The sequence below is a fragment of the Orbicella faveolata genome, unplaced genomic scaffold, assembly GCF_042242905.1.
Source record: "Orbicella faveolata isolate gen_17 unplaced genomic scaffold, um_ofav_v1 contig_15, whole genome shotgun sequence".
Lineage (NCBI taxonomy): Eukaryota > Metazoa > Cnidaria > Anthozoa > Scleractinia > Merulinidae > Orbicella > Orbicella faveolata.
Window position 1 is genome coordinate 3,768,980 of NW_028301542.1, and position 23,521 is coordinate 3,792,500.

The window sequence follows — 23,521 nt, forward strand, 5'->3', positions numbered from 1 at the left end:
ATATTTTCGCTCGCGCGCGATTGGTCGAAACGCGTCACGTGACCGAACATTCCACAGCTGCAACTGGGGAATATCCCAGAATATTCGCCAATTTTCGAAACTGTGCGTGTTGCAAGAAATATTTGAAGGATAATAAACACTATAGTAGCCTGCGAACGCAGACGTATTTCCGGCTGTCACTTGGTTCCGCCGAAAAATAACGTCTGCGAGCCCGAGCCAGGAAACGTTTTCTGTGACGTAATGACTTTTGTTTCTCGTTGGCCAATCAGATTCCATGATAGAATGAAACTCGAGCGCTCCTCATAGCGAATACCTCGCGCGGTAGTTCCGGGGTTATCTGAGCTAAACTATGATTGGCTTAGAATTCCTACGTCACAGAAATCGTTTTCTGACTCGGGTTCGCAGACGTTATTTTACGGCGGAACCAAGTGACAGCCGGAAATACGTCTGCGTTCGCAAGCTAACACTATAGAGCCTCCATTTGACTTTGAAAATGTGCTCGGATATTCGTCCTTGGACATTATCTGTTCCTCGAAGCTCACAGTTTTCCTCGAGCTTCGCTCTCGGAAAACTGTTTGCTTCTCGTAATAGATAATGTCCCCGGACAAATATCCGAGCATATTTTCGCGCCAAATGGACGCTATTGTTTATTTATAATCCATCAAATATTTTCGCTCGCGCGCGATTGGTCTAAACGCGTCACGTGACCGAATATTCCCCAGCTGAAACTGGGGAATATCCCAGAATATTCCCCAATTTTCGAAACTGCGCGTGTTGCAAAAAATATCTGAAGGATAATAAACACAATAGCCTCCATTTGACTTTGAAAATGTGCTCGGATATTCGTCCTTGGACATTATCTGAACAGATAATGTCCGCGGGCAAATATCCGAGCATATTTTCAAGCCAAAGGGAGGCTATTGTTTATTTATACCATGATATAGAACAAACAGCCAATCAGAATACAGGAAAGCCGTTGTAGATTCGACGGTATTACATCCAACCTTCCCATCCTGCGCCGCGCGCATATCGCATTGTGTTCTTGATCTCCACCGTATTTTCTATGGAACGGAATAAAATAGTTATGCTCTCGTGGTATACATAAACGATGGCCTCCATTTGGCGCGAAAACCTACTAGGATATATTTGTGATGTCGGCGGACATCATCTGTTCCGAGAAGCGAACAGCTTTCCGAGAACGTGGCTCGAGGAAAACTGTGAGCTTTGAAGAAGCACATCCGAGCATATTTTGTACTAAATGGAAGCTATTGTGTTTATAATCCTTCAAATATTTTTCGGAACATAAGCAGTTTTAAAAATTGGTGAATATATAAACAATAGCCTCCATTTGGCGAGAAAATATGCTCGGATATTTGTTCCGAGAAGCGAACAGTTTTCGGAGAGCGAAGCTCGAGGAAAACTGTGAGCTTCGAGGAACAGATATCCGAGCATCGGACAAATATCCGAGCATATTTTCGAAGTCAAATGGAGGCTGTTGTGTTAATTATCTTTCAAATATTTTTCTCAACACGCACAGTTTTGAAAATTGGGGAATATTCTGTCACGTGACGCGTTTAGACCGATGGCAAGCGAGCGAAAATATTTGACGGATTATAAATATGTCTTATTAGATGTTTTGGTGTGTAGTATCGCTGTATATTTTTACGAGTTGTGCCGTATTTTGACGAGCTCGCAGGGGGAGTCAAACTACAAACAACGAGTGAAAATATAAAGCGATACTACACACCAAAACATCTAATAAGAGATTTGCTGTAGTCAATAAAATTATCAGTGAAAAAGGGAGAGTGTGACAGTTTTGCGCGCGCGCCGACCTGTCCGGCAAACAGGTTTTCTACTGTACAAATAACTGTACAATATCGTTGTATATTTGTACTGTTATTTGGACGGTATTCGCTGCAGTTGGATAATAACACTCGGATATTCCCCATTTCTAGCTGTGGAATACGTAGTCATGTGACGCGTTTAGACATAAATTGTCAAGCGCGTCCTTGCGCGCGCCGATTTAAATTCCAAAAATGGCGAATTAACGACAACAGACGATACGCGCGCGTTCAAAAAGCATTTCAAATGCAGGATGCGGTTCATTGTCATTCTGAACAGCATGAGTCTTGCGCGTAAAATATTATTCATTCTCATTACGGTCTTTTGGATAGGATCGACGGACATTAACGGCCAAGCGATTAACTCATCGTTGACTTGTAAGGGAGCAAAAAACTGCCAAACATGCGTGCGGGATTCTTCGTGCTTCTGGTGTGAAACGCAGTTGTCATGCCAAGTCTACGGCGCGAAAAGCAAAGACGAACAGACCAAGGCTTGTGGAGAATGGCGCTGGAAGAGCTGCGAGAAAGCAGACGCTTCTGCACCACTGATAGCTATTATAAGTGGTTGCGCTTCCGTGGCGTTGATTTGTGGTGAGTGTAGTATTTCTCCGTTTTCTCTTTAGTTTTAGTTTCGCTTGAGAAGATATATTAAACTCTCAAGACAGTGTTTGACCACATTTCTAGGTTGGTGCATCAAACTTGAAAACGTAAATACATTAATGATCATCGCAGCAGGTAATTATATCCAGAACTGGAGTAGCTCCAAGATTGATGCCTGAAAAAAACATTCAGGCCTGAACAAGATTCGAATCCATGACCTCTGCGATAACGGTGCAGTGCTCTGTCAACAAAGCTATCAAGCCAACTGGTAGCTGGTCACTTTGTGAGTTCGCAATAAACCCGTAAATGGTGAAGAACGCAACAAGCCATTTCTGAGTTGCTTTTACCTCTGTTTCAAAATGAGTCTTGGTGTACAACCTTTCATTTTCAAATGAGATTTTCTTGCACGTTCATTGTCTTCCAAATTAAACTCATTTCCACATGAAATGTTGTGCACCAGGACTTGTTTTGAAACCTAGGGAAAAAGCAACTCAGAAATGGTTTATTGACAATGTAAAAGATTTTAAATTTAACCAGCGGAGAAAGATGTAATGACATGGAAGACAATCCCAGTCAGTGCACACAACTTCAGCAGCTGCGAAAATAAGGTCTCAAAAAAAGGCTTAGGCCCAGTTCAGACGCCGAACTTTTTATGAGCCGAACCAAATATATTGAATTACGTACATGAAAAGTTCGGCGTCTGAATCAGTTAAGAACGGCTATTTGAATTTGGAACGGCCCAGCCGTTCTTCCCGCCTAGCTCAGCCGGGAATTTCGGCTTTGGAACGGCTTTGATTCAAACGTCGAACTTTTCATGAGCCGAACCTAATGCATAACTTATAACGTATTTTACAAGCAGTTTTTACTTTGCCTGAAAATCGCTGATATTTCGATGTATTTTGGTTTAAACTAAATAAAGTTCGGCGAATTAAGTTCGACGTCTGAATCAACAGGTGTGCTTTTGATAATTTGGGTCGGTCCAAATTCGAATTAAGTTCGGCTCATGAAAAGTTCGGCGTCTGAACTGGGCCTTAGAAGCTTGAAAAAATCGGTTAATTTTGTCAAGATCTCTTGTCTGTGATACAGTTCCGATTAACCCTTTTTTTAGTTCTCGAAAAGTGATGTTTCGCAAAAAACTGAATTTGTGTTTTGCTTTTATCTCTTCCAGTTTTGCTGGTGCTCGTCTGTATCAAAAGGGATCTCTGGAAACGAATTGTGAGCGCGCGCGTTTACGACAGATGGGAAAAAGAAGGATTATTCGAGCAGGAAGAACGATTTAACAGAAGAAAGAAACACAACAAAAAACAAAGCAATAAGGCACAAAAGTTCTCAGAAAAATATCAACTTAATGACCCCTCCATGGCATTTTTGTACTCACCGTAACACGTGACATACCCGACCTAGTTCTTTTGAGTGAACAATCGCGGGGGCAGAAAAGCTTGGTTCGAGGGCGGAAAAGATGATGGAATGACTATTTTAATATCTGTAATACTATGCTACTACTACCGTAATACTATGCTAAGGAGATGTTAAGCTGAACCAGTTTCCTTTCAGAACAAATAAAATTCAAGTTAAAATCTGTCTACAATTTTAAATCCTGTATGAGCACTAAGTTCAGCGACGAAGAGAGCATAACACAACAACAACAACAACAACAATAACAACAACAAAAACAACAACAATAAAAATAAGAACTTAAAAACTAGTGTACAAAAACAATCACAAAACAACTGAGTGACTATGGACTTAGTTATCAAAACATGGCATCAATTGTTTTGTGTAGCACGAAATGTGACGACTGAGTTTATAGAATGTACTCCAGTACATTCCGTAAATTCTTTTACATATCTGGCCAATCACAGCAAACGCCGAGAAACACGTGACCTCTGCTTGGCGAAAGGTCCTAACCTATAACTTGGGGCGAGCGCGGGAAACCATGTAACTGGTGGTGTCTTTCAGGAAACATGACACCAGTGAAAAGCGCGGGAAAACATGCAACCGCTGCTAACCGCGCCAAGTTACAGCCTATAACAACGGTATCGGGAAGCGCGGGAAACTATGTAACCGGCCCCAACCGCGGGAAAACATGTAACCGGTCCCAAGGGCTACCCGGTGCCAAGCGCGGGAAAGCATGTCACTGGTGCTAAGCGCGCGAAAATGAAGGATTATTTTTGGGTTTGCTGCTCATCGGTCATTGGAAAAGTCCCCAATTAAACCCCTTCAGATCGATTACAGGATACTTCAGGATTTTTTTTAACCGATTAGAGTTCAGACACGCTAAACCAAAGTATAGTTAGCACAATATTACATTCACTACTTTCTTTTAAAAGTTACTGAAAAAAAAGAAAAAAAAAATTTTACTATATTTTTCATGCATGCATGAAATTCTATTTAATAATTTTCTTAAAAGCTCATTATCGGTCGTGTAAAATTTAACACTGATATAAATTTAAGTTAATGAAATTAAGCTAGAAATTCTAACCTTGACGTGCTCGAAATTAACCAGGCTGGTCTTTGTGGCATATTCACTAAATGGGCAAAAAGGCTGATCTAATAGAAAAGTACTATATAACAAGAACTGCCTTGTAACACGGCCTCAATTGCGCTTCAGTTAGTCTCGTGATGTTCTCGCGTGGATTAAAATTCTCCCACAGTTTTATACTCATTTCTTCAAGGCTAAATAGTCCAGCAACGAACTCATTTGTGTTGTCTCGCATTTTGATGTCACGTCTCTGCTTCGCCTTCACTGTCATCAAAACGAATATGACTTTGCCGTTGTACTTGCAGGGCTTCGGCCTTTCTTGCAACCTAGAAATTAACGCATAAATCACTCAGGGTGAAATTGTTCGAAAACAAATTAAAACTAATTAATCGGGCTTCCGTGGGAAAGCCCAAGTCTATAAATGCAGGCCGTTCTTCTTGGGCTACAAATGGGGGGTCATATTACCAGGCGTTCCTAGCGGAGAGGGTGGAAACTGGGAATGGAAATTGCAACAACACTCGACCTTCGCGAACAACATACATTTACACAACGTTGCGAATTTTGTGAAAAGAAAACTTTGGAAAAAATCATGCCTTTTGCGCTCATCTCACATACAAAGATGCCAATAGTTTTCGGAAAGGGTCAGCCCACGAATTCTATAGCTCGAAAGCTAGCCAAATTAGGAAAGCTCATACTAGTTCTCATGAACACCTCAGATGTTGAAAAAATCAAGAATCGTAGTGAACAGAACTTTGAAGATGAGGCAAACAACAAGCAATAGGCCACTTTCGATATATCAAAATTTTCACATGGCTCCGAGGCTTTCGGGACAAACTTCTATATCTGATGTTGTTTTCTTTGTATCCAAGTCTCTTGGGAATTGAGAGGCAAAAAAAAAAAAAAAAACTCAAAATATTTACAACTTTGACCCGAAAGCCTCGGAGCCACGTTAGAATATTGATATATCGAACTTGGCCTGTTGGATAAAGAGGATACTCAATGAAGCAAATTGAACAGTAAATTAAATATGAAAGCTTACGTCTTGTTTTAAATGTCCTGACTCTTTAATTTGTTTTTACTGTGTTTAATACTTGTAAAGTACGATTTGATATTTCGATAGGAAACCCGAGTAAACGCTCTTGGAGCTTCTAGTTCTGGATCAAAGTTGACTGAGGTTTGAATAGTACAGTTTTGAGTCTAACTCAATCTGAAGTAAACTATCAGAGAAATACTACCACGAAAGTGTTGAAAAGAAGCAATACACAGGGGTAGGGGTGGGGGAATGCAGGGATGGGGCAGTGGTGAGAGTGCTTAACTCCCATCGATGCGGCCTGGGTTCAGTTCCCGCCCCGCGGTGTCATATGTGGGTTGAGTTTGTTGTCGGTTCTTGCCTTGCTTCGAAGGTTTTTCTCCGGGTACTCATCAAAAACCAACATTTCCAAATTTCGATTTGACCAGGATAGATGACCCGCGTGAAAACCAGCTAAGACTGATGTGGCTTCCTCTCTAAATATTGAAATTTATTTGTCGATAGAAGGAAACGATTAAGCGTCGTTTTTACCTTTTCAGTTCCTCTTTTCTTCCCTCTCTTAGCATTATATCTTGTTACGCGATCGGCATTTATCTTCTCCCAGTACGCTTTCTCATCCTCCTCTACAAATTAAAAGAAATAAATCACCTTTGAGTTGAGTTTGTTGTTACTTCTGGAGAGCGTTTTCAAATGTGTGTGCTTTCGATGAAACGTTGCGCGATTTCGATTGTATCACAAGGATGGTAAACGCATCGCATCGACGAAAACGGATTTATGTCTGGTGGAAAGGGCGTTACCATGGCGGGGTTACCCCAGAAAAATTAGGTGGGGGTGTGCTGCCCGCTTCCCAAAACCCTTACCCTATTGAAGCCTAAAGTCTGCGATTTTCCCTACCCTATTGTCCGATAATGCCAATACTACTATTTAAGACTTGACCCTTAAATCAATACCCTGTTTAAGACCTGCCTTATGGTTAGTTCCCTAGTTCAGATCGATGTTAAAGGCAATGTAATGAGCTTTTGTTGATGGTCTTATCGATAATGATGAACGAAGTGGCTTCTTCTAAAAAAAACATACCCAATTCAAGACTAGAGTGCTAAAACCATACACTGTTTGAGACCAAAATGGCCAAAATCGTTATCCTATTTCTGACCAAAACGGCTAAAAAACCATACCCTTTGCAACCGTATACACCTATATAACCCATATAAGACAGTACTCCCGGGGGAAGGCGCTACACCCATTTGGGCTTCGTTCACATTTTCGTTGGAACACGTATACTCCCTGATGCAGTTTCGCCTACCGTCTACGCTAATACGATAGTAAACGCTCTATAGTTTCAACGAAACGCACACGTGAAAGCGCTGTCCAGAGTGCAGATGACTGAAAACGCAGCCCTATAGCATCAGAGTAGATAGCGAAAACCTTTTCTGATTTGCGTGTCTGCGCTTTCGAGCATTTGAGTCGACCTCGTTCCCATGGCGGGGTCCTCTCTCTTCCTCGAAAAAGATAGAGGACCCTGGGAACGAGGTTGCGTTTGAGTGTGGACGGGGACAACGCTGCAAAAACGTTGATGAGGACGCAAATCTTTTGATGCGTTTTTCGGTACGAAAACGCGTCATCGGAATACGCCAATTGTATCACCATATGGTCTGCAACGGGGCAACAAACCACCCAAACTAAAAAAGGTCTTCTAGCCTACCGGTACGCTGACAGGTTTTAAATTGTAGAAAATCGATATTTTAAAAGTTTAATTCACTCTTTATATTGATATTCATTCAAAAAACTTGATTCGTAATCTTTTAAGCTTTTAGAATTCCACGTCGACTTTCCATGACCTTTCTGAGTTTTCCTTGACCTATGTTAAGCATTTGCTCTCAAAGTATTGTCAAAACAATTTACTATTTCAAGTATTTGCCCAGGTATTTGTATTTGTCAGGTATTTGTATTTTTATTTATTTGATTATGACGCATAAAATGCGTGCTACTGTTTATTTAGCTACTGGAATTCAATCCGGTTTTCTGATTTGTCTGTTGCTTTTGAACTTTTGAACTTTTTGCCTTTTTATTCTCTGAAAGTATATTGCTTTTCCATGACTTTCCATGACCCACCTTTCAATTTCATGACTTTCCAGGTTTTCCATGACCCATACAAACCCTGCACAACGATTTGCAGTAACCAAACAGTGACTAACCTGTTAGTTTGTGGAGTTTTAATTCATCGTTTGTCGATGACATTGTTTCAAACACCGCGCTACATTTTTCTGCGGTATGGAAGCGAACGTGACCCTGCGAACGAGACAAAAAACAAATTACAACATTAAATCAGTTTTCCTTTAAACTAAAGAGATTAAAGGCAAGGAAAGATTTGTACATCACGAATAGAAAGGTGTATAATGATATGAAATAAGACGAACGTCAGTGTAACCTCTCGGGTGAACAGGTGCCGCTTCCTGGGAAATCCACGAAAATAACCGAACAGCCTCCGACTTATTATCCAATCAGGTCCAATCAGAAGAAGCGGAAGCCGGATCCGAACGTTGTCGGGTCCGTTTGTCGTCATAGGCTTGCGTCATCAGTAAACGTTGAGAATTCGCGCCCTTTTCACGCTTGCTCGCACTGGCAGCGGGCACGCGACAACTACCCGCCAACAGAAATGCTTTTTTTTTTTACAAACCACATTGTGGCTTAAACGAACTTATCTTTAATACAGTTAAGACGTTTTATCCTTTTTCTCACCTCAACACTGCCCTCAGTCAAATCCAAATAGGCCACTGGCGCGTGAGAAGAAAACTTGTCCTACAAGAGGGAAGCAATGAATAAACAAACATACGTCGGCAACAATTTCCAACTACAAACACTCTTTTTTTTTTAATAAAAATCTTATCCAGGAGAAGGTTGAGGCTAAGATTGACCAAAATTTTAAAAGCATGCTAACACATCCAAGTTGAGACTTTTAGCCAAGACCATCATTTTCTCCAATCGTTTTTACCTGGAGCCCTAAATCCAGTACTCCACGTCTCCTTCTCAATATTTCCCTAGCTACCCGAGTAAGTGATAATTATTTCATCTGATACAGTCCATCATAGTTCTTCACATGGTCATGAAAAATCTCTTATTAGTCGTTAATATTCATTAAGTTTATACTAAGGAAATGTGTTTGTGTATCTGATCTTAAGTAGCATAGAGTTTTGCGATTTTATTTCTCTGTTTTCTCATACGTTTTGGTCACGAACTCGCGATTGAAAAGGTACATTAAACACATTATTACATTTCCTATCAATTCGAAGTTCGTCAAAAATACTCCGCCACGCGTCCTATTTTCAACTCTCTTCTCGTTGTTCGGAAATGTAGTAAAACACGGTCTCTCGTTTTTGATATACTAAGTCTTTATTCTGCGACAGCCTCAGCTCGAAAATTAAAGTAAGTAAAATTAACTTTTTCTATAGAATAAAAGAAACAAAATCAAGATCTGCAGTATTTCTTTCTCACTCTTATTTCTTTCTTAGTCAAGCCCTGACTTTGACAACTGAATTTTAAAACTACTCCAGGAGTGTATGGTAAGTCTTTTACAGCCTGGCTGTCTTCTTGTGACGATTTATTTTGGTTTTTCTTCTTTGACACTTCAACCTGGCCTTGTGATTGTTTCTTAGTTTGGTTACTAGCTTGGCTCGAATCCGCTGAAGGTTTCTCGTGCAGCTGTTTCTTCAATTTGTTCATAGCTTCCCGTTGTAGATTCTTGTATTCTTTCTTCAGTTCTAACCATTCCAGCCTCGCAAAAAGAAAGAAAAGGTAGGTTCAATGCGCAACACTGACTATGATTAAATTCTAACATCTCCAAACCCTTTTACACCAAAATCAAGGGGCCCAGGACATGAAAATTAAGCTTCTGATCATCTCAGGCGAACTTAACTGACTAAAAACAAAATTCTCCACATGAAAATGTTATTAATAGAGTGAAAACAGTCAGAAGAAAATCAGTGTTGATCAGAGTAAAAAAAAAAAATACTAACTTGGAAATCACTCGAAGGTGCGGTAATCTTGTTTCTTTCCTCTCCTTCTTTTTCCGTTTTCTCTTCTTGTGTTTCTTGGCAGTGTTATCCTCGCCGCTTTCCTCAGCATTATTTTCAGAGTTCGATTCCGCCTTGTCAGCCGTCTTTTTACGTTTGTGTTCCACGCTTTCATCATCGTCAGCCGAATCTGCGTGAGATCGTTTACGTGCTTTTAATCCACTCCTCCCTGTAACAGTATCCTCATCTTCATTGCCTTCTTGCCACCGTACAATTTTCTTGCACTTCTTGTCTTTCCCATCTTGTTCACTGTTCGGTCCTTCCTTTCCATTTTTGTCTCTTTCACTACCTTCTTCGCCGCTCTTAGACTCCTTATGTTTTTGTTTAATATCGCTACTTTTGCCCACATCCTCCTGTTCCTCTGTTTCGCCTGAATCCACTGAAGATTCACTAATCGTTCTCCTCCGTTTTCGTTCTTTGTGCTTTTGGATTTCAACTTCTGATTCGCTATGCGAGCGTTTTCTTTTTCCTTTCGCCATCTTGAGCTGTTCACTTGACTGTTCTGTCCTATCACCGTTTTCGTTTTTCTCCTCTGGTTCACTGGCTTGCTTTTGCCTCCCTTCTTTATTGAAAACCTGCATGAAAGTTTGGGATTGAGTTTCCATATTAATACCGGTAAACTTTTTACCTTTCACTAACTCGCACACATTTGATTTGAAATCTTTCTAAACTTGCTGTCTGTAATAAACGGAAAACTCTGCTAGATAAACGTGATTCTTTTTTTACTGTGTTTAAATCAAAATGATCTACCTCTCTGTCTGTCTGCCTGCCTGCCTGTCTGTCTGTCTGTCTGTCTGTCTGCCTGCCTGCCTCTCGGTCTGTCTGTTTGTCTGCCTGCCTGCCTGCCTGCCTGTCTGCCTGCCTGCCTGTCTGTCTGTCTGTCTGTCTGTCTGTCTGCCTTCCTGCCTGTCTGTCTGTCTGTCTGTCTGTCTGCCTGTGTCTCTGACTTCACTACTGAAGTGCCTTGATTAATAAGTACACAATACGGGTACAATGTTTAACAAAACTATTCTATAAAATAAACAATGAAGAATCAAATACCTCAACTGCTTCTTGAGCTTCTTTTGCAGATTCGAATTCCACAAAAGCAAATCCTTTAACATCTCCAGTGTGTTTAAACCTTGGAATACTAACATCACAGGAAAAAGACACTGTTATTAACACTTCACTTAAGCTCAACTCTGAAGCATAACCACCAAGTTCCCATTACACTAATGGAGTAAAATTTGAGTAAAATTTGAAGACATGATTGATCATAGCAGTTATAAACACAACTTAAGCAGTTGTGAAATTAAAGGCTTGAACGGGATTCGGTTAATTTCACAACTCTCAATTCAGTTCATTCACAACTTCTTAAGTTGTGTATATTACTGCGATGATCAATCATGTCTTTATATCTTTCTCTGCAGTTCAAAATTTAATGTATGATCTTTTATATAATCACTTATAAGAAAGAATTTGGTCAGAAAGAGATGGTGGCTGCACATTTTACCACATTACCTTGCTAACCTAACACAGACCATTAAGCTCAAGGACTGCCTTACTCTGTGCAATATTTGTCCCAGTTGAGTATTAACAACACTGTGCATGCTATTGCTAGGTTTGCAGATATTAGAGCTTGTGGGTTCGTGTACCAGTCGCCATGTTTTTTCCTAAAGAGGATTGAAGTATCTTGTGTTAGGGCTTTAATTTGTTTTTTTATTCAAAAGTTCATGAACCCTTTTGAGTTTAACAAAATCTGTTTCAGACAATGCTAGTGAATGTAGCAGAGCTGTGTATCAAAGGATCGCTGGTCTTGCAGAAAATTTGGCTAAATTCGTGGGATTTAGGGAAAGTAATAATTTAACTTCATGACACAGGGAGTGATTGCCCATTCTCCTGGGTCAGGGTTGCATGATAAAAGTGCTGGTCATAGAAATAAAAAAAAAAAAACTTCTTATAAATAACTACAAAAGTATTTTGAATAGATATAATAATTGGATTTGTAGTTTACAGAATTAAAAACCAACTTGAAAACAATTTGTTCACAGAGCCTGAGTATTACATTGAACAAAACCACTGCAGCTTAATCTGAAGGCCCACAATGTTTTTTTTGCTCAAGTCAAGACATGATATTCCATACCTGATGTACACCACCTTCCCATACTTGCTAAAAATTTCCTTCAGCCAGTCATGGTCAGCATAAGGTGGGAGTCTTTCCTACAGAATTGAGGCATTTTACATTAAATTATTTTTACTGGAGATCAGGGTGCGAAGAAAAGCAATTTTCAGGCTTGCCCTTCGAGGAGGGTCGTACAGGGGTATTTTCGTGATGCGTGATTAGCTGATTTCATTTTCCATGAAATGTGAATTTAAGAAAATTATTCTTTGTGACTTGAAGAATCTTATTTTAATAAAAACTGCTTGTCAAAATTTCTGACAAGCATACCCAACCTTTTGATATGGGATTTTGCCCCCTATCCTTCAGACAAGCTCTAACTATAATGCAATAGCCTGAAAATCATTCTCACTAGCGACACAAATTTCATTTCTTGCAGCACTTCTGTAATTGGAATTTCCTCAAATTTTTCCCAAGAACAGACTCTACTAGCCCAACTAGAAAATCCAATAGCCCCGGGTTGTCAGACAGGACTTTTTTTGCACACTGGGAGAATGATAGACTCGATCACATACACTGAAAATTCTCTAGGCTCAATTAAGGTGAACAACAAGAAATAAACTATTTTAAAAATTAACAAATCAATAGTAAATAAATTACAGTATCAACCCAGCTGGTGGGTTTCCATGTAGGTCATCCTCTCTCCAGGTTGATTTAAAAATATTGCTTTTTTAAGAGAGGAAAACTAAAGTACCTGGAGGAAAACCTTCAGAGAAAAACAAGAGCTAACAACAAACTCAACCTACATGTGACACCAGGGTGGAACTGAACCTGGGCCACATTGGTGGGCGGTGAGTGTTCTCACCACTACTCCAACCTTACCCCCCTATTCCTTGATGGAAGGTTTCAGGTTTGAACCATTACTAAGCTGACCAATATCTTTGGAATATTGCCAATATGTCTGTGGATCTTCTTTTGGGAATCTTCAGCAGTGTTTAAAAGTTTTCCAATGCATATAAACTTAGGAAGTTTAGAACATTTTTTGGGAATTGGAAGTCAACATCCTTTTAAATTTTTGCTAAGTGCTCAAATACTTACAATGTAGATGGTTTCTGCATCAACATTTCTTGGCTCAGGAACAGGAGTTGTACGTCTGACCATTGTCTCATCTTCGCTGACCTGAAAATATATTTCAGAAATACTGTCGAGTTTTCAAAACAATAATCCGACTCTAAACACTCTCAGTGGATAAAATGTGTGGTTCCTTGAAACATGCACACCCACCACCAAGGCTAGTCTCTTATGCAGCTGGTATTTGGGTGATCATGAAACAAATCTTCCCCAGGAGTGTAGCATGACGGCCTGAAAAACAGCCGCACACAACACTGGGCCTACGAATCTAAAGGTCACTAAAGGCCCTGATACTTGGGGCAATATTGTGCGCATATATTGCATTTTTGGCATAGTTTCCTGGAATTCCAAAAAACCCACAAGATAATATAATTCTTTGAAAACAGTAGTGCACAGTAGGATATTTTGGGAAAAATTGCCTGACTGTTTGACTTGTACACCATTTTCTTCTGCAAGGCAAGTTGGAGGTTATATAATTACAGGACCTTAGCAAAGCAAGAGCAGAAGACTTACCTCAAGCATAGAGGACATTTTCATGGCTTTTACAACAAGGCTTATGTCATCTGTTATCTGTTTCATCCTGTTAAAACTAGCAATTGTTGAAATTGCTACAACTGCAGGGAAAACAAAATAAAAATGAAGAGTAACAAATCATGGTAGGAACAAATCTGTTTTGAACAGGGCTATCAGAAATTTCTTATGGTAGGTGGCTTTATTTAACAGTTGGAGTAGCTGGGTAATTTTGCTATCTTTTTCCAATGAATCAGACAAATAGCTCAGCAAAGAAGTTGGCTGTGACCATGATGTAGATGGTGATTTTTGCTGGAAGCTGGCTCCTTTAAAAATCCTGTTTTTAAATTTTGATATAATTACACAAGAGACAACACGTGATACATGACTAGTTGCAAGTATGACAGTGGAGAATGACAGGGAGTAAAAACTTATAGAATAGGCTGGAATAAGGAAAAAGCCTCCATTTTCTTTTTATTTAAGTGTAGGAACAGAGTTGCAGCTCAGGGACTTTAGAAACAATGACATAAAAACTAGTGTAGAAGGAATGAAATATAAGAACTAAGGATCACGATCAGAGCCATAGCTAATAACAGGCAAACCAAGGCAATTGTGTCTGTCTCAGTTATTTATTTTTTTTCGCTTTAATTTGTAGTTTATCGTTATCAAAAACATCCTAATACCTAGGAAGAGGATTAAACCATGGACATTGCCTCAGTCATAATCTTTTTCTGGCTACGGCCCTGACTGTTTCTAGTAGTATGGCACCAACTTTTACAAGATCTGCAGAAATGGTATATCAGCTTGTCTGTTTGATTTATTGTTAGTTATACTTACATCCATCTGGGTGCTTACTGATTTCTTGTTTCATGAAACGATCCTTCTGGAGGTTTGCGTTACCAAAGTAAAACTCAACCTATTTGAAATAGAGGAAAAAACATAACAATAGAACTAAGCTTCCACATGACCGCATGATGCCTCTCACAGCTTCAAAAATACTAGTTGAAAAAAAAAATTCTTGTGAAACAGGTCACAAACCTGTTCCTGGAGCTGCGCTTTTATTTTCTTGGTTCTTTTCTTGTGCTTCTTGTGCATTTCATTATCTGCTGATATCTTCAACAGATCTTGACTATCCATTGTTTTTGCCTTGTTAAACTGATCATCAAACTAATGTAAGAAAACTAAAGCCTAGGGTAAAAATAATGAAAAAAAGAGTAGTTTAAAGTTAAAGTAAATGCACATATGTGGAAAACAGAAACTACAAAATGCCTGCTTTTTGTTGCAGGTAATAAAAATCATATTGATCCTATTCTGTCAATGGTTTTTACACCACAGCAGTACACTAAATTGTATTATATTCCAAAGATTACACAACAGAATTCTGACGTCTTTAACCCTTGACTTTTTTAACCTCCTAATAACTTCAACCAAAAGTTGTCTCCCTCCCCATATTTATCAAACACTCTAATTTTACCCCCAATTTCTCAAACTACCCGAATTTGCAAACCAATTTTCAGTTCCCATGAATGTTTAGAAAACTGGATTACACTATTAGTATTTCAAAACCTGGCTGAATAATATGCCATCATTTTTTTTTTGCCACACAACAAAAACAAAAGGGCGAAGATTGGTGTACAGAAATATATTTGTACTGTACATCCTTGAATTAGCCCCCTCACTCAAATAAGCGCCCCCTTCGAATAAGCGCCCCTCCTATCAACCAAAATTTAAAATAAGTGCCCTATCTCGAATAAGCGCGCCCCTTCACTTCCCCCATTTTGTGGACGAGTACTGAGCCAACAAAGGACTATAGTTTTCGGCATGCAGTATTAGATTCACACCTTGTTTCAGTTTGTGAAAACGTTAGGTGAACACGTTGAACACGTTAAGTACTAATGGTGCCATGATTTAAACTTTAGGATCAGCTTTTTATGTTGATACACAGCTTATGTTGTTGTTTAGCGCAGATGATGTATTAAAAAAATGATCATGTCAGGCCACGATTTGGGAAAAATTAAATAAGGGCCCCTCCTCGATTAAGTGTCCCCCTCAGATAAACGCCCCCCATCTACTCAAAAATTTGAAATAAGCGCCCCGGGTGCTAATTCGAGGATTTACGGTATTGGAATTTTGTCATGAGGAAGCTGCATACAGTACCTCTGTGATCTCTCCCTTAGTGACAAAAACCACTGTCACTGAAAATGTTTGATTCACTCAAGATTTCAAGATTAAGATATAAATCCCATTGTAAGGCAACACTCACCTTAAAGCAAACTTAGCTTACATGACCTCATTGTATCAGGCATTTTTCGCAAATTAATATGTGCAGCTCCACTTATTTGTGTGACCATACAATATTATAGTCTGACAAGAGACAAATTAAGCTCACTAAAACGTGAGTAAGGTTATTTTCACGGTATTGGTATGCTCCTGATCTGCAACACCCCGTGAGCAGCTGTTTTCTCCTCCGCCAGCGTAGCGTCGGCAAAGGAGAAACCAACTGCTCGCACGTTAGATCTGCAGAACATGACTTCCAAAAGACAGTGACCAATTAAAGCTGATTAAAGATTCTAGAGAATGCCAGAGAAAGACCCAATTAGGCAATACATAGACCTAGTCAAGCTACGAAATAATGTTTATCTTTCTGAAAATGTCCTGATAACGAGCTTGTGAGCTACAATGGATAAGGTTTAGACTTTACCTTCGTAGTGCCTTTTGTGAGCCTCTCGCAGCTAATACGTCCGCCATTGCAGGCCAGGTTGCTGCATTGTCCTTTTCAACCTGGAACGGGGAGGGGCTGGGTTGAGGGTTGAGGTTGAAGGGAAAGGGGAGTGCAATGTACCCGATCGATCACGGACTGTTTTTCCTCAAGCCTTGGTCTCTTATCTTAGCGAACTTTCCTACATACTTCTCTCCGAAGATGCATTTCGAAACCCTCAACCTATTGCAAGCGGAGAGAATGGAGGGTAATTGAACAAAAGAGTAATTCCTCATTTAAGCCCGATTGCTGACAAAGCAATTTTAAACGAAATTGCTAACAAGGAATTTTCGGATCACTTCCAAGTTTAGAAATCCCAGGAAAGTCTAGAAATAGCCAAATCCTGTGACGCAAATTTTTTACACGTGAACTAAAACGCATTTAAAGCTTCTAGGCAACGCGCGTGGCGGAGTAACATTTTAACTGCGGGATGAATACATATCTAAAAATAACGGTTGAGAGGGTGGGTTAATTCTCTCACTCTTCATCCTCTCGATGTAAATTTCCAATTCGAGAGCGAAAATAAAACTTACTGGGCGATCAGGAACGATTAAAGAGCGCACGCATAGGTATTCCCGCGTGAGGTCACGTGGTAGAGAAATCCTGCATAGTTATAGACGTGGTTATTCCTGGTTCGTTTTGCAGATCTTTGCAGGTTCTGTGCACAAAAGCCATGGCCGGTGGAAGGTACGACCATTACGATTACCTGTACAAGATTGTTTTAATTGGAGACTCTGGTGTGGGGAAATCTTCACTTTTATCTCGTTTCACGCGAAATGAATTCGACCTTGAGTCGAAGTCCACCATAGGTGTCGAATTCGCTACAAGAAGCATCCAAGTGGATGGAAAAGTCATCAAAGCGCAGGTATTTCTGGCTTCATTTCCTGCAGATTGTTATTATGTGATTTAGTTTATCTTCGTAGTTATGTCAAGCCTTCGTTTTACCGGGAAATCCATTTATTAGCATAACTTCTGCAAGCTGTAAAATGTTGCATTCTAGAAACTCTTGCAAGCTTAAAATTACCCGGCACTGCACGTACGTACGGTGAAAACTTGCTCGCATATTTACTTGGAAAAATCTCATTTGTATCACGGCTGGAACTTCTAGAGAGTTAAACCCAAGCGCGACTAAAAAAGACGTATTGTTTATCTTTTGTTCTTTAACAAATTATGCAAAGCCCGCTCTGTTCTTTAAAGTACAATTCCTAAATTAAGTTTAATTATTGATACCGAGTAAAGATTTTCAAGGGCATCTTTTCCCAAAGTCGACAATGTTTTGTTAGCAGCGATTGTAATTTTTTCTATTAAAGCAAATCTAACGGACCAAAAAAATACATTGTAGCCAAAGTTACTTTAAAATGACTTGTTATCAAAAGTCAAATTTCTTTGCCTTGAATTGTGACTTGTCTGCTTCACATCTCACATAGCATATTTTGAACTTCCCTTTTCCCCATTTCCTGGTTATCTATATTTAGAAGTCTGGGTCATCAAAGTGCTTGTATAAATATATTTGTTATATCGATATGTTTAATATATATTTGATAGAGATCATTTTACAAATAAATATTACTCTACATTGTGTGGTTCAAGGATATAGTCATGTCTCACCACACCCTGGAAAATCACTGATCATTCTGAAGGGGTGATGGGGTTTTCAAAAGCTGATGAAAGTTTTCAAAGGAATTAAGAAGCTGAACTGAAATTTCAAGGGGTTGGGTGAAGGATTCCAACCAAAAAACCTTTAATGGGGTGGGGGTGGGGGAGGGTATGGAGGTTCTGGAGATTTTCTGGTATAGGTAAAGTCTGTATATGAGCCAAGTGGCCCATCAGGCCGGAGCGTATCCGGTTTATGTAGCATGAAGTCACTAGGAGTATTTCTACTTCTCCCTGGATGGGATGCTAGTCCATCGCAGGGTTACACCCAGCATTAAGTTCGCTGGTACCCATTTATGCACCTGGGTGGAGAAAGGCACTGCGAGAGTAAAGTGTCTTGCCCAAGAACAGAACACAATGTCCCCGGCCAGGGCTCAAACCTGGACCACTCCATCCGGAGATGAACGCACTAACCATGAGGCCACCGCGCCTCCCATAGCCCTTTTATTATATGCAAAACGAAATAAGAAATTTGAAAGAATAAAGTACTTGTCCATAGTAATTAAATTTTAAAAGCAGTTAAGTGCAATTTACCTCAACTACACTCTGGAAATTGTGAAAAGTCTTTCTGGTTTTCCAGAGGTTACAACTGATTGAAGCAAGGTGCAAACTGCAAACAAAAGCAATTTTTGAGGCAAGCTGTAACTGTGATGTACAAGCTTGAAAGTTACAATAATTTATATTTCCAACCAAAAGCACTTTAATTTGTAATTTGAATTTCCTGAAAATGTTCCTCCAAAAACTTCACTCAGCCATTAGGCAAGTGAACAACACGCTGTAATTTAGTATTGTTTGGCAGATGAGTTTTTAGGGAGATCATGTCTTTGCACACACATGTAACTTTAGTTTATACCAAATGATTCTGTGCCACTTGTAAATTTGTGGCATCGAGCAAAATATCTACCCATAATTAGTATCACCCAACTAGTGGACTAATGCAAATCCTGCATTTTGATTGGCTACACTACTAGGGGACTATTAGTAATAGTCCTTGAGTAGCGAAATTGGCGCCATCGAGCGTGGCGTTTTCTTTCGTTTTATTCCCAAATAAATATTTCTTCAACTTGCATTTGCTAACTTTATTATTACCTTTTCTGTCCGACTAGCTGGGTGATACTAAAACAATTAGACCCTTCGCCCTCAAGGGCCATGGGTCAATAGCCCATTCGGCTTCGCCTCATGGGCTATTGACCCGTAGCCCTTGCGGGCTATGGGTCTAATTGTTAAATAGACTCTTCTGATCGGACATCATGAACATGCTCTTTTATGATGGGCTTGTAGATGTTGTTTGTTCAGAAGATCCAGAGTCAACAATCTTGAGAGGCTTGTACCTTCTAATAATATTGCCATATTTTTATCAGGTGTCTACTGTAATATTCCAGTCTAAAGCACATCCATAGCAGTCATCAGTAGTTGTTAGACAAAAGGATGGTTAGGTTAAGTCTGTATACAAGCCAGGTGGCCCATCAGGCTGGAGCTTACTTGGTTTCCGTAGCATGAAGCGATTAGGAGTATTTCTACTCCCCCTGGATGGGATGCTAGTCCATCGCAGGGTTGCCCCCAACATTAAGTTCACTGGTATCCACCTGGGTGGAGAGAGGCACTCTGAGAGTAAAGTGTCTTGTCCAAGAACACAACACAATGTCCCCGGCCAGGGCTTGAACCCGGACCGCTCGATCTGGAGACCAGTACACTAACCATGAGGCCACTACACCTCCCACGGCTATTTGACAAGAGGATAAGTGCACACAATCCATAGTTTTTTAATTACCATTATTGCAGCCCTTATGGCACTATTCTCCCAGAGGAGAGCTAGGACCATGATGATTGCAGCCCTCTGGCTATGTTGGAAGTGCGGCCGCTGAATGGTTTAGTGCTGGACGCCAGATCAAGAGGCCCAGGTTCAAGCCCTGGCCAGGATCACTGCATTATGTTTTTGTGCCAGACGCAGTGCCTCTCTCCACCTAGGTGTATAATGAATTTAATGATTGGGGGGGGGGGGGGGGGAGGGGGGGTAACCCTGCAGTAGAATAGCATCCCATTCAAGGGGAGGAGGTGGGTAGAATTACTCCAAGTCACTTACGCTATGGAAACCAGATAAGCTTATTCGCCCAAAGGTATTTACTTGAAGAACTTGTGAGCCTTTGTTATTGTGATAATTTGTAGAGACAGTAAAAGTGTAGAAATCAGCTTTGCATTAATTTATTCACTTTGCCTTGAGAATGGTGTCAGGAGGACACTGAAATGTCGGCTGTTAACTCTAATATTTGCTTGTTTATGTAATATTGATATTATTTAATAAATTAACACATTTGACTGGTCATGTTATGTTTACTTTCCATAAGGTTTGGGACACAGCTGGGCAGGAGCGTTACCGTGCGATTACAAGTGCGTATTACAGGGGAGCTGTGGGTGCTGTTCTTGTTTATGATTTATCCAAACAAAAAACATTTGAGAATGTCGAGAGATGGCTGTTGGAAGTGCGCGAGCATGCTGAATCTTCTATTGTCACAATGCTTGTTGGAAATAAATGTGATTTGAAACATTTACGAGCAGTCCCTGTCGAAGATGCCAAGAAATACGCAAGTGATTCTGGGTTGTCGTTCATAGAGGCTTCAGCACTGGATTCCACAAATGTAGAGGAAGCATTTACACAAACTATTACAAAAGTGCATGAAGTACAGCTGACAAAAATGAGGAAGGAACTCGACATGCCGGGGCAAAACAACGGATCGTCCACTGGAAAAGGAAAAGTAGTCGAAGTGGATGAAACATCACAGCCGGAGAGAAATTGTTGTGTTATTCTGTAAAGACTTTATCACAAATAAATGAAGTTTAATCCTCTGGGCCAGGTTGTACAAAGGCCCAATAGGCTAACCCAGGGATGGTGAGAATTTGATTTCAATTTTGTAACTTTTTGTCGAGGTTGTCTGTTTATATGGTATGTCCTTCAGTTTTGAGTTTGAATAATCTCCAACAATGAAAAACATGAGAAGTGAAAAGCATTTATTCAAGGAAAAAAAAATTGCTTTATCTGGGTTAGCTTTAACCAGCTTTCAAAAAACCTGATCCTGTGGATTACCAAGAGTTATTGAAGGGCAAATTTACTTTTAAATTACGTTCCATATAGCCAAATTCTTCCAAATTGAGTGCTAACTGACAAATGGGAACTTGAAATGTTGTAATCAATAGATATAGTATATGCATATTTGAGTAGTGTGAAAGAGTAATAGCCACCAGACAGAAACAGCAAAGTTTCCAATTGATAGTGTTATGAATTAAGGATTACTATTAAAGCCATAGTAAAACAGCCAAGCTACGAAAAGGCAGCGGCCAGTGCCAGTGAGCTCTGATTTCTTTTTAAATGCTCAAGAATGATTTCTAATATTATTGGACTTCAATTGAATCTCTAGTCAAGGCTGGCCAACCTTGGGGCATTAGAATTTCAAAACAATTGTTGTTGAAGGGAGATGGCCTTTGCGAGGTGGTTTTGAGACAAGAAAATAATAATTTATATAATAATATTAAAAAAAGAGAGTTCGCTATTCATTATAGGAAGGAACATTTGCAGAGGTTTTGACAATACCTGCTTTGGAGACTTACCTGGGAATTTAAGATAATATAGAGCGAATTATAAAATAATGAGTATTCATAAGACTAAAACCAAAGTTATCACTCTGGTCTGTTACAAAGTGTGCAGACAGTTCATTAAATCAGTCAAAACTTCAATAAAAATTGGGTTTGGTTTTACTTGTGATTCCATCATGGAACACAAAGTAAAGTGGATTCTTAAGGCCAGTAATTTGCGTGGCAAAGCAACGCAAAACCAAAGCAAAAATGCAAATTACTCTTGACACTCAAGTGCAAAACGCTCTAGAAAATATTAGAAAAAAATAACAGGAACTTCACACATAATTTTCCAAAAGTGGGGAGAATTCAGTGCTGTGGAATTTTGGGACTACATAAATACATGGTACTGTTCAAATAATGTTAACTTTATAATTTAGTTATGTCAGGTACCATGCAGTGCTGGCATGTGCAATCAAATTATGCGACAAATATGAAATTAAAGATCATAGGCATAACAGTTCATTGGAAAGCATAACATTACAGTTGTCCAAGGTTTTAGTAGGGTTGAATTAACAAATTAGTGCTGGAAATAATATAGTTACTGTGATTCCCAAGCTCCATATCACTTCTAGTTAGTCATAACTTTGCACTGGTTTGCTTAATAAACCAGCAACACTCAAGTTTACCTCTTCCAGGTGTCAGTTAGTTGAGGCACTGCAATAAAAAAACACCGGTTCGAAAGAAAGGAGTTAGAGAGGCTTCAGTTGTTGCATTTCACCCACATTTTTAACTGTGGTATTTTTTGCGCTGCACCCCAACTTTTCATGCTGCCTCCCAACTAACTGAATGCCTGGAAGAGGCTACTCTTGAGTGTATTATTTGTGGCATAACGGTGAATTTATGGAATATAGTTACATACTGGCTAATATCATGCCATGTAAATATGGTCATGTTTGTGTAATTGAATGATATTGTGAAGTGTACAATCAAATATTTTTCATTAAGCGAGCAAGATGAAACATTTAATAATCATGTATTTCTTTTCTTGGGACAAAGTAATATTGCTAATGATAAAATGAAGTTGATGTTATTGAAAGTGAATGATAAAGTAGTTCATTATAAAGACATTGTGAAGAAATCATGGTACAAGCGAAAATTTAACGCAAGCTGTGATTTAGTTTTTGTTAATGCTGTTGTCAGCAGTCTTGGAGAAATACATTACAGTTTACTAAGTATTAAATATAAATTTATATTACACCATTATTATGCAATATTATTAGTTAGTGGAATTCTATTAACTAATATACTTATTCAAATGCTGCAATCTGATTGACTTAGCCATCATACAGTGTCAACCATTAGTGTACAGTGGCTGGGGATCATTTACAAAGTGGCTATGTTTTGGCCAAAGTTTTGGAGGAAGAGAAGATGACAGAGAAGGAAGATTAAACTAAAGAAACTCAGTGTTATGAAACTTTAAAATCTTCAAAATTGTCAAATGAACTGTTGAGTGCACCATCACAGCTCCAAGTTTGAACTGAAAATTTAATTTGTGCACAATTTTGCTTAAGTGTGAAGTTGAATTCTAATTATACAGATAAATATTACTGGAAATCATCATTCGAAAGAATTAGATTGGAATTATTCTTACAAAAATTAGATTATTCACTCTCAATTTCTGAGGTAATAGTAATGAGTTGACCTTCTACCTCATTACTATACCTTGGAAATCTTGAGCTCATAATCTCATTATTAATTAGAAAACACCAAATAAGAAA

The 23,521-nt window shown here is 39.3% G+C and overlaps 3 protein-coding genes across 3 annotated transcripts in view; 2 read left to right on the forward strand and 1 right to left on the reverse strand.

The window, feature by feature from the left end:
- The first annotated feature begins 2,122 nt into the window (after positions 1-2,122).
- On the forward strand, positions 2,123-3,824 carry LOC110064886 (uncharacterized). The gene is made up of 2 exons (XM_020771989.2): positions 2,123-2,432; positions 3,610-3,824. The coding sequence occupies exons 1-2, from the start codon at positions 2,123-2,125 to the stop codon at positions 3,822-3,824; spliced, it is 525 nt and encodes a 174-aa protein (XP_020627648.2).
- Positions 3,825-3,895: 71 nt separating this feature from the next.
- LOC110064895 (la-related protein 7-like) lies at positions 3,896-16,729 on the reverse strand. Its single transcript, XM_020772000.2, has 13 exons — positions 16,464-16,729; positions 14,801-14,950; positions 14,600-14,678; positions 13,766-13,866; positions 13,220-13,300; positions 12,146-12,222; positions 11,065-11,152; positions 9,967-10,598; positions 9,446-9,725; positions 8,693-8,752; positions 8,149-8,242; positions 6,485-6,576; positions 3,896-5,249 (listed from the first exon to the last, which is right to left on the reverse strand). Exons 2-13 carry the CDS (start codon positions 14,897-14,899, stop codon positions 5,166-5,168), a joined length of 1,767 nt encoding a protein of 588 aa, XP_020627659.2. The 5' UTR covers positions 14,900-14,950; positions 16,464-16,729; the 3' UTR covers positions 3,896-5,165.
- A 366-nt stretch (positions 16,730-17,095) lies between these two features.
- The window catches only part of LOC149113177 (ras-related protein rab-11.1-like), a 6,572-nt gene continuing 146 nt past the window's right edge, over positions 17,096-23,521 (forward strand). The window contains exons 1-2 of the mRNA XM_089288009.1: positions 17,096-17,385; positions 20,519-23,521. The exon at positions 20,519-23,521 is cut by the window's right edge and continues 146 nt beyond it. Of these exons, the coding sequence (XP_089144135.1) occupies positions 17,194-17,385; positions 20,519-20,983 (657 nt within the window). The 5' untranslated portion in view covers positions 17,096-17,193 and the 3' untranslated portion in view covers positions 20,984-23,521. The remainder of the gene's footprint in view (positions 17,386-20,518) is intronic.

Bases quoted from the DNA above. Each gene is read 5' to 3' on its own strand.
- LOC110064895 (XM_020772000.2), bottom strand. From the start codon at position 14,899: ATGGATAGTCAAGATCTGTTGAAGATATCAGCAGATAATGAAATGCAC. The intron at 13,867-14,599 runs GTAAGTATAACT...TTTTCCCTGCAG, and splicing joins CAGTAAGCACCCAGATGGAT to TTGTAGCAATTTCAACAATT. The intron at 13,301-13,765 runs GTAAGTCTTCTG...ATATATTTTCAG, and splicing joins AAATGTCCTCTATGCTTGAG to GTCAGCGAAGATGAGACAAT.
- LOC110064886 (XM_020771989.2), top strand. From the start codon at position 2,123: ATGAGTCTTGCGCGTAAAATATTATTCATTCTCATTACGGTCTTTTGG. The intron at 2,433-3,609 runs GTGAGTGTAGTA...TATCTCTTCCAG, and splicing joins TTCCGTGGCGTTGATTTGTG to TTTTGCTGGTGCTCGTCTGT.